At 35.8% G+C, this 10,911-nt stretch overlaps 2 protein-coding genes across 2 annotated transcripts; both read right to left on the bottom strand.

Annotated features, from left to right (window-relative positions):
* Positions 1 to 4,304: 4,304 nt before the first annotated feature.
* Positions 4,305 to 5,007, bottom strand: LOC110114595. Its single transcript, XM_020847524.2, has one exon. It carries the CDS (start codon positions 4,939 to 4,941, stop codon positions 4,519 to 4,521), a length of 423 nt encoding a protein of 140 aa, XP_020703183.1. The 5' UTR covers positions 4,942 to 5,007; the 3' UTR covers positions 4,305 to 4,518.
* A 3,915-nt stretch (positions 5,008 to 8,922) lies between these two features.
* On the bottom strand, positions 8,923 to 9,558 carry LOC110114592. The gene has a single exon (XM_020847522.2). It carries the CDS (start codon positions 9,487 to 9,489, stop codon positions 9,067 to 9,069), a length of 423 nt encoding a protein of 140 aa, XP_020703181.1. The 5' UTR covers positions 9,490 to 9,558; the 3' UTR covers positions 8,923 to 9,066.
* Positions 9,559 to 10,911: the final 1,353 nt, after the last annotated feature.

The raw sequence follows: 10,911 nt of genomic DNA, 5'->3' as shown, positions 1-10,911 counted from the left end.
GTTTCTAATTTCTCGATTTGTGTGTTGGTTATATGTACAACTCTAAGATGAAAGACTTTCCTACATTACCTTCTATCTTTGTTAAATATCATCTTCTAATAAAAATAAATTTTTATCTTCATCCTTTAGGCACTTCATTTGAATTAAATCATTACTACTATCTTTTTGTTTGACTAATTTTTACATATATCTTTTTTTAGTATCCAATTTATTATATAAATTATTAAAACCTAAATTTTTTTAATTGCATATTGCTTTCTTACGTCCTCTTCATTGGATGTTATTATTTTTAGTGTAGTCTCATCTAAAAGTGAAATAAAAACTAAATATAAAATATCATTATTTATGAATTTAATTTTTTATAATGCAAATTAGATCAAATTTAATCAAACAAATAAATAAGAAGTAATAACAGTTAAATTGTTCACATTAAACATATAAAAGAGTCTAAATAATATTAAAGATATAAATTAACTATTCTTAGAAATTATGATAATAAATCATAAAATATATAATACAATTTTATAATTTATTTAATATTAAATAATTTATTTAATTACTTATATTTAAAAATTTTTAACCGATCGATTTTAAAAAATCCGGACCAGTTCGCCGGTTCACTTGTTGAATTGACGGTTCTAGCCCAAAACAGACCAGTTTGAAACAAAGTTGATTTTCAGGTTGAACCGATTCGTCCGTCAAACTGATCCACGATTGAACCGATCGGACCGGCCGTTCAATCCGATTTTTAAAGCAATGATCATGAGACAAAATTTTCCCCCAAAAAAACAATAATCTATTGGCACGATCTCAAAGGTCATATAAAAAATAATGAATTATTATGTATTTGTAGAACAGGACGGGGATTTGTCGGTAGGGCGGTCATACGAAGCGATATTTGAACAAATAATGATTAATTAATGCCACTCCCACCGTCTTACACGTCACTCGCTATGCACGTGGCGTGCTAACTATGTGGCCAGGTGGCATTTGGTGAGCATGAAAACGACAGCTGTTGTCCGCGTAGATTGCGGAACAGGGAGGTCATATTTGGGCTTGGGCCCAACGTTTTTGGGCCCTCGGCCGTCCAAATTAGTTGTGCTCTTTCTTGAAAATGATAGAGATTAAAATCGTTTAGTTATTTATTTCTTAACTATTCTTATTAAACAATTTCGGTTGTCATGACTAAGGATCTAAATGAAGTTTTTATTAATGACATATATGATTAATATTAAGAAATTGTTGAATATTTGCAAAAATATGGAAGATCAATTGATAGAAGTGTTGAACTTTTATTTAACAAAGATAATGACATAAGGAACTTTCAATAATAATATCAAGGAAAATAATGACAATTATCTATCAAATGAAAGGCGCCTACTACATCTAGGAGAGAAAAAAAGGCTTTGGTCGGGGGTAAATATCAATGTATAATTTAAAGTTTAAACTTAAAAATCAAATTTAAGGCAATCAAAATTTCAATTTTAACGAATTCATAGTTCAACTAAATATCTCTACAAGAGAAACTCATCAACACTAAAAGTGATTTGATTTGAATACAAATAATCCCAAATCAAACACTAAAAAATCATAATTGAAAATTTGGGACATCAGTTGGATGCAAAATGATCATTAAATTGAGCATCTCAACAAGGCAAATCAAATGAACTTAAGATCAGTTAGTTTTAAAATCATTAAGACATTTAAATATTTAAAAAATAGTTTACTATCAATGGAATCAATAAATATTGTCCATTGGAGATTCCCAAATTGTCTCTATATAATTACGGGGCATGCCTCTATCAAAAATTTATAAATAGACATACATTCTCAACATGAAAGATTGCTATGATCCTAACTTTAGATTCAAGAGAATTCAGAGACTTGAAGAATCTTGAAGCTCCATTGGAGCACCAACATTAGGCAACTCCCTGATTGTTGTCGTTAGACCACCGCTGGACCAGTGCCTGATCATTATCATTAAACCAACGATGGGCCATTATGGTTAGGCCACCTCCTTATATCCATTGTATAACCACCACCCAATCACTCCCTTTGGACCATAAATGAACAACCAATGCTTAAACACACCATTAGGCCTATATTATCCTAAAATGTGATGGCATGCATTGACATCAACGGTGACAAAGATGGAAGGCGTCGACATTTGCGATGATGACATGTATCAATCTCACATGTGGCAATGTGCGTCAGCATCATTGACGATGGTATGAAACAAAATCAATAGGCATTGGCCTACTTGGGTAATATTGGTTAAGATATTATAGTGGGGTGACATTAATTAATAGACTGTAATCTAGCGATAGTGGTCAATTGTGGTTGGAGGACTATAATGTGTGATAGTGGTTGAAGGATCATAATTAAGCTACGTTGATTGGGAGATTATAATCAACTGATTATGCTGGAAGATGGTGGTAAGAGGATCATAGTCAGTTTATTGTGGTCAAATGATTATAAATAAACAAACTATAGTTATCATCAAAGGTCTGTAGACAAGAGTGGCTGTTGGAGGATTATAGTTAGTTTATTATTGTTAGAGGACTATAATCAAATATTAATATTTGGGAGATTCCAGTCAGGTGATGGTGGTTAGGAGACCATAATTGGTAATAATGATAAATTGACCAAAGTTGAGCGATATAGTGGTGGTATTATAATGATGGCGAGATGGTGGTGATATTATGTTATGTATAGATGTTCAGTGGGGGTGGACCAACAATGATGGTCAGATGGTGGTGGTCTAACAATAGTATTTAGATGACAGTGGTCTGACCACGTAGGTTTAATAATGGTTTGACAATAAAGGTCCTATAATGATGGTCTGACGGATCAAATAATAGAGGTGGTTAATTAGAGCTTTAGGATTCTACGAACTTCTAAACTCTCTCATCTCTTCTCAATCTCCTTCCTTCTTTGTATCTTTAATTGGAGTCAATTATTTTTAATAACCTAAAATTATGAAAAATATTTTAAAATAAAAATCTTAAAATATGGGCTAAAGTGTTGCATCGTTGTGCTTTCAAGCCCAATGGCATCGGGAAATTATAGTTGATATGCTAAGCTCTCTGTTTTACGGTAACTTTAGGAGTGGTATGCAGTACTGTGTTAACGGATTCAGAGTACTGGGCAAATTCTCCACTTAGCCATTCCTCCCCTCCTTATTTGCTTGGCTTTCAAGGTAAGGAAATGAAGAAAGGAGGAGAGGAAGGAGAGGAAGGAGAGGAAGAGGGGAAAAAGTAGAGAGAGAAAAGAGAGACAAGGCTATCCAGGTCATTTTTGTCCATCGATTCTATTCTGAGACTTCTTCTAATCATGTTAGGTAATCCAAATCGTACCTTTATTTTCAGTGGTTTTGGTGCTTGATAAATTTTATCTCCTCCAAATCAATAAAAAAAAAAATATTTTCTTCTAATTTATCAAACTTTCACCATGTAATTTTTTGTATATGATATATATAATTCTTATGAGTATTTTAACTATAATACTATTGAATCTCATTGGATAAATTGATAGTTATGATTTTCTAAAATAATTAAATAGTGTATAATTTCTTTTATATTTCATTGATTAAATGCAATTCATACATGATATTGAATTTGCATAAAAAAATAGTAAAACTAATATAAAATAAATGTAGCATTATAAGAATATTGGCTGATTAGTTCTAAAATAAGTCAGATTGGTTAGAGTAGGATATCAGTTGTACGAGGGTGGTTCAATAGACTTTTTTTTTTTAATTATGAGTTGTGGTGTGATCCCAATATAAGATAATAGATAAAATATATAATATAAGGAGTTACAATAGGATAATAAGATATGCCGACGGGCAGGAGTGATGACTCTTATAAGATAATCATCTAACATATAACAACTCAAACTCTTAACTATCGATATATTACCCTCTTTAGCCTAATGGCCTCACAGTTTCATCATTTTAGTGTAACTTCCAAGGAGGTCATCCATCTTAGAATTTCTCCCGGAAGAGAAATGAACTTAAAGTGAGAGATCCATTAAGTAATTTATTGTAAAAAATTATCAGAATAACATGATCCATTGGTCCTTCCCCAAAAATAACCTTATAACTCCATTTATATATGGTTTTTGTGTACTATAGAAAAAATTATTTAAGGAATAATAAAATACCTTTGATTACACACGGCATGTAGCCTAAAATGTTGCTAAAATATACATAAAAATTAGGCATGGATGACTGTTAAAATAAAAAATACAGAATTATATTTGACTCCTAACTTATGGAAAATTTTAAAAGCTATTCCTTGTAGGATTTCTGCTCAGATTAAGCAGCGAAGATTTCATTAACAACCACAAATACAGTAACGCATGTAAATACTAAATGCATCATCACATAAAGAAGAAAAAACAATAGAAGACAATGTAATTGCATATAAAACATACATGAAAAGATTGCAATCATGAATTAAATCCTCAAATTATTTGATCTTGTTGTCTTCTCTTCTCTTATATCGATAGATATCTCTACAGGTCAAAAGCAGAAGCTATGAAGCTATCAGAGAGTCCTGTGCCAGTTTTGAAGGTGAGTTTCTCAGATGTTGGATTCTCAAAATAGACTTCCACAACAGAGAGCCATAGTAAGAGCTCCTTTGTCTTAACACCAGTCATCTTCTTCAGCTTATACTTCTCAACAAAGGCAGTCACCTCCGAAGCATAAGACACGGCTCTCTTGATCTGCTTGAACACATGTTCCTTCTTCTTCTTTTGGATCAGCCATATGAAGCCAGAAGCACGGTTGTAGCCGAATTCCTCGATGTCTTCCAAGGGAAAGAGACCCTTTGGAAGGCAGAGCTCTTCGAGCAGTTCGATCGACTTCTTCTTGCAGATTTCATCGCCGTGGAACGCCTCAGCTCCCTCTCGGTGGCTTGCTATTGCCTGAGAAGCCATTAGCTTAATTTAAGAGTAGAGAAACTATTCAAGATGTAAGAAGAATGGATGAAGTAACTCTGAGAGAAATCTGAGTGCTTGAAGGGGTATAAATAGTTGATATGGAAAGAGTCAAGAGTTTGACCATATAAAACAATGACCTTTCAGGCTTATTTTCAAGGGCTTTGATGGTGGAAGCGGACGGTTGGGATTGAGGAGTCGACAAGGAGGGCTAAGTCAAGGTTGAGATCGTCAACAATGGCGGGGTGAAGTGGATTAAGCCTGCAAAAACTTGACTTTTGACTGGTTGTTTTAACTAATGCGAGAGACTTCAGAAGAAAGAATTCTTCTCATTGTAGAAATTTCTAAGGGGATGATATTTTTGTGTAGCATATTCTTTCAATTTATCAGAGTTATTTTGAAAATGCTTTTTTTATATCTTTTTAAAATTATTTTTTAATAAATAAATAAATAATGGGCTATAGTTTGAATTATATATTTATTTTAGCTGGTCAACCTTAGGGGTGAAAACTTGTGAGCCGACCCGAAAATATTTTTGGGTTTTGGTCAACCTGTTTGCGAAACGGATCAGTTCAGGGTTCAAATTTCTGACCCCCGTTTGAAAAGCGGGTCGGGTTCGGGTTGACCCGACAACCCGCGGGTCAACCCGAATTGACCCATTTATATTTTGTAATTCCGAATTTCCGATTCCCGTGTGACTTTCCCGCGTCTGTCGCGTTTGTCCATCGTTGTCAACCCATCTCATCCGTCGCGTCTGTCCATCGCGGTCAACTCATCACGCAGCCAGTCCAGGCAAATCGAGTCGCGTCCGCGCCTGTGCGGCGTCCGCGCCACTCTACCAAACGCTAGTCGCCGAGTTGCGTCCATCCGCGTCACTCAGCTTGTCCGCCAGTCGCTCCGTCTGTTTCTAACACGACCTCCGCAGTTTGCAAGCAACAGGTCGATGTCGACCCTACTCCCGTCGTGCCGCCGATGCTGCCTAGCCTTACATCGCCCAATTTTTGAATTAAACGGGTTCGCGGGTTGGGTCGGGTCAACCCAGCAACCCATGCGGGTCGGATTCTGGTTGACCCGTTACACCCGGTCAAGTCGGGTTCGACACGAACCCGACCCGTCGACCCGAATTGACACCCTTAGATAACCAAGAGTCCAAATTCGTACTTCAAAATTCGTGAAGATGCCTTGGATCGAACCGCCCATTTTGCTCGGTGAGTCGGCCAAAACATGACCGACTAAGAGGTGCGTCATTCACATAGAGTCAGCCAGCTAGATATATCTGTTGGAATTTTTCAAACCAAGTGACGCAATGCTTCGTTTAAATTCATACAGTTTTAAAACCGGCTTGCCTATGTTTTCGTTTTTATGTGAAGAAGCAAAGCAGTTATTTCCTCTTAGTTTTTATTTCCTCTGAGCGTGAAACCTATACAGAACAGAAGCTTTAATTTTGGTTTATCTTCTTCCATTTTTCTTTGTTCTGTTTTTCCTTCTAGCAATATCTTAGTATCTTAGTCATCTACGTCGCTCCACGTCTTCCATTTTTCTTTGTTCTGTTGTTCCTCTTTTGTCCCTCTCTCTCGAGGTATGGCTTCAAAGCTAGAAATGGCAGAGAAGAGAGAGAACAGAGCTAATCCTGAGAAGTTTGTAGCAATGGAAGGAGAGAATGATGGAGGGGAAGATGAGCCTGTGGTGTACAGAGGATGGAAAGCTATGCCGTATGTCATAGGTATTATATTCATTAATTTCATCATTTTTAGTAATAATAAATCATGTTTTTTTTTTTTAAAAATTTTATATATTTTTACATATAATTTATGTGATATGATATGAATGAAAAGAGCACGATGTGTCTAAAATATGTTAAAAAAAAATTCAGAAATTTCTGTTGAAGATTTCCTCAGTTTTGGACGCAGGGCAGTAGCACGTGGCACGGGCAGGGGCAGCGGGCAGCGCGGGCGGGGGCAGCGGGCAACGGGCGGGAATCCAAATTTTTTAAATTAAACGGGTTTTCGGGTTGACCCGGCAACCCGCTGGGTCAACCCGAACCCGACCCATTTTTTCAAACGGGTCGAATCCTGGAACTCAAACCCGACCCGTTTTGAAATCGGTTTGTGTCCAACCCGGATTTTCCGGGTCGGGTCTGAATCAGATTTTTGTGTCGTGTCAAATATTAATAGCCCTACTCTCATCTTGTTCTCGCTAGTAAGAAATCCTGGCGATACTTCTTTTTCTTCAATAATTTCTTCACCTCATGGAGTTGTCCTCAACTTCTCTTGCCACTGTTGCCCCCAACATCCACCAATCCTCCAGCTCTATGCCGGACATTCCCCATACCCCCTCAACTGAAGTTCTTAGTTAACAACATCAAGAACATTGTCTCTCTCAACCTCACTTCGGACAATTACCCCATATGGCGTTCGCAAGTTTTCAAATTTTTTCGTGCGAACGGCTTCGACAGATTTTTGGACGGTTCTTTTTCTTGCCCTCCTCCTACTTCACGGATCACCCCCAACATTTATTCTTATCAAACTTGGCTCCAGATTAATCAACATCTTGTCGCTGCCCTTTACTCGGTTATCTCTCCAAATCTTCTACCCTATGTTATTTCTCTAGATCATTGCTCCGAAATTTGGGATAAAATTCATTATTTAATGAAAGTTTAATCCTTAGTTAAGAAAGCTACAAACTGGCTTGATAAGTCACTAACTTAATCGGTGAAGTCACCGACTTGTTTGGAAGAAGTTGCTTCCTTGGACAAGATATCTTTGACATAAAATTTATAAGAAATTTGAATAGGATTGGCATTGCTTGAATGGATCAACTTAGCTTGAATTGATTTGAGATAGCTTGAAATGGGCTGACTTAGTTTGAACTGGTTCTAGAGATATTTTGATAAACAAAAACAAAATAAAATTAATTGAAATGGTTGGTTTGATTTAGATTTATGGGTTGGCAAGTTCTTTTCCCACCCTTATTTAGAACCAAGTTCTTGCAACCCCAATTTTGTAAAGAGATTTTCATCTCTCTCTCTCTTTTTTTTTGTCTGTGGCAATCTTTTTCTTTTCAAAGAGAAAGGATTAGCTTTCCATGTATGGATTACACTATGGCTTCTTCCTTTTCTTGAATTTAATTATCATGCTCATAGTATGAGGAAACAAATTAACAACAAATAATGAGCTCAAGTCTTTATCCCACTATATGGGATTGGCTACATCAAATGTTTTTCTTCATTATATTTTATTAAGAGTCAAATTCTCATTTAAATCTGATTAAAAAAATTTATTTCTCATACTTTCTAATCAAAAGTCTTTTAAGATCCATCTCTATGTTTTTTAACATAGACCAAATCTAATACATTTACTCTTCTAACTGAATCATCAAAAGGCTAATGTTTTATTATTTATGAGTGAGAGAACCACAATCATGGAAGAACTTCATAATCAACTATTTATTTAGTCATACTCGACTGTTAACCTCAATTAAATAGCTCATAAATATTATTAATCTTACTAATCATGACTTAAATTAAGCTTATAAGAGAAATTATTCTTTACGGATCCCGAACGCAGCTCTATACGTTGCAGCCACATCAACGGTATCGAGCCGCAGTAACAAGCAGTACCAGCCGCGGTACACAATGAAGGAGTGACATTGTGCATTCCGGTTGGCCTCCGGATGCCTTCGTCGTACCCACAAGTTTTATGAGCTTGTGTCGCCTTGCCTTTTTTGTCAACAAGACAACTAAGTTGTTTTAAGAAATAAATCGTAAAATTTTTCTTTTAGTTTAGCTAAACAGACAATGAAACATGTCCTTACAGGGTCAGGAGCTGTATGGCTCCAGTTAGGAATTAACTCAGTCAAAATTTTCTTTTTTAAGTTCTTTTTGTTTTAATATAATTGCATATTCCAATTCCTCAACTATATATTTGCTGGAGGGGCTCAGTCCCGAGAAGGTTGCTTTGCATTCCAGAATTAGATGCAGGATTAGCAAACAAAGCAATACTTTCATTATGAAGCATAAAGTTACAATAAAAAATAACTGATACGGAACATTTAAGAACTAAATATGCCATAACACATAACTAATGTAAAGCATTAATGACTCGTCTTCTCTTGTATATATTACTCTTAGAGCTCAAAAGCAGAAGCAATGAAGCTATCAGAGAGTCCTGTCCCAGTTTTGAAGGTGAGTTTCTCGGATGTGGGATTCTCAAGATAGACTTCCACAACAGAGAGCCATAGCAAGAGCTCCTTTGTCTTAACACCAGTCATCTTCTTCAACTTATACTTCTCAACAAAGGCAGTCACTTCTGGAGCATAAGACACAGCTCTTTTGATCTGCTTGAACACATGATCCTTCTTCTTCTTTTGGATCAGCCAAATGAAGCCAGAAGCACGGTTATAGCCGAATTCCTCAATGTCTTCCAAGGGAAAGAGACCCTTTGGAAGGCAGAGCTCTTCGAGCAATTCGATCGACTTCTTCCTGCAGATTTCATCGCCGTGGAACACCTCAGCTCCCTCTCGGTGGCTGTCTATTGCCTTAGAAGCCATTAGCTTAACTAAAGAATGCAGAAATTATTCAAGGTTTAAGAAGAATGGATGAGCTAGCTGTGAGAGAAATCTGAGTGCTTGAAGGGGTATATATATATAGTGGATATGTGGGAAGAGTTGAAGAGTTTGAACGTATAAAAGTACGTTGACCTTTCTTGCTATTTCGGGATGGAACCGGACGGCTGGGATTGAGGAGTCGACAAGGAGGACTAAGTCAGGTTGGGTTTGTCAACAATGGCGGTGGGAGTGTCCCTTCAGAAACTTTGACTGTTTGAACCTTTGAGAGACTGTAGAAGAAAGAGTTCTTCTCACCGCGGAAATTTCTAAGGAGAAGCTAGTTTTCTATAGCATATTCGCACAATTTAATGAGAGTTCGTTTGTAATGATTTATTACAGTTCTTCAGAAATAATGAGAGAAGACTATGGACAATTGCGATAAGTTAGTTTAATTATGCTGACATTCAAATTGTGCTGGAGATTTCAAACTCATTGAATAATTCTTTGAATTTTAATTGATTTAAAATTACATGATTATCTATTTATTATATTTTAGTATATTAAGGATTGTAAAAGGATAATTTAATGTTTTAATTTTATGAGAAGATGTGACACATGAGAATTCAAAAGACATTAGAATATATACTTAGCCCTTAGGGGTATAAAAATGGGTCAACGGGTTGGGTTCATATCCTATCCGAATTCGATCAACTCAAATCTGACCCGTTTAATAAATTGGTCAAAAATATGGACCCGAGCCAATAACCCATTTTGAATGATTTAAAAAAAATTCTAATTTTTCAACAATTGATTTAGATAAATTAATAAAAATTAGGACAATCATACCAATAAATAAAAATAATTTAAATTGGTCATTTCGAGTAAAATCAGATTGGTTGGTCAACTCCAACTTGACTCAATCAATAAATGGGTCGGAAATCCGAATCGGAACCCAACCCGTATATTAAAAGGGTCAACTCGAACTCGAATTTTTCGGGTTTGATTAGCGGTTCGGATCATTTTTTGACACATCTATATACATGACAAAATTAGAAAGGAAAAAATCACCGAGTCTAACTACGCCAAAAAGTTTCACTAAATATGCGTTGGTTATAAAGATTTGGCTGATCTCGATTGAAGAATGCTGAATGACAAAAGTATAAGTAGCTTGCTTGTTCTAATCCTAGTTAAGATTTCATAACCCCCCAATAGCTCGAGCTCCATGCTATAATAAAACATCATTCCCCTTAGCAAAAGAAAAAGGGGAAGATTCTCCACCATCATGACTCAATTTAAAATCAACTTTCTTTTTCCTAGGAAATCCTTCAATAGGCCCTAAGGATTTTAGTTCTTTATTGTATTTATGTTTCACATTTAAAGAACTTATAACCTTATTACAATTAACAAGACTAGAAGATTTTGATT

This window comes from Dendrobium catenatum, unplaced genomic scaffold (genome assembly GCF_001605985.2).
Source record: "Dendrobium catenatum unplaced genomic scaffold, ASM160598v2 fragScaff_scaffold_665, whole genome shotgun sequence".
Taxonomy (NCBI): domain Eukaryota; kingdom Viridiplantae; phylum Streptophyta; class Magnoliopsida; order Asparagales; family Orchidaceae; genus Dendrobium; species Dendrobium catenatum.
Note: the sequence above shows the minus strand (reverse complement) of the source record. Positions and strands in the feature narration are given on the sequence as shown.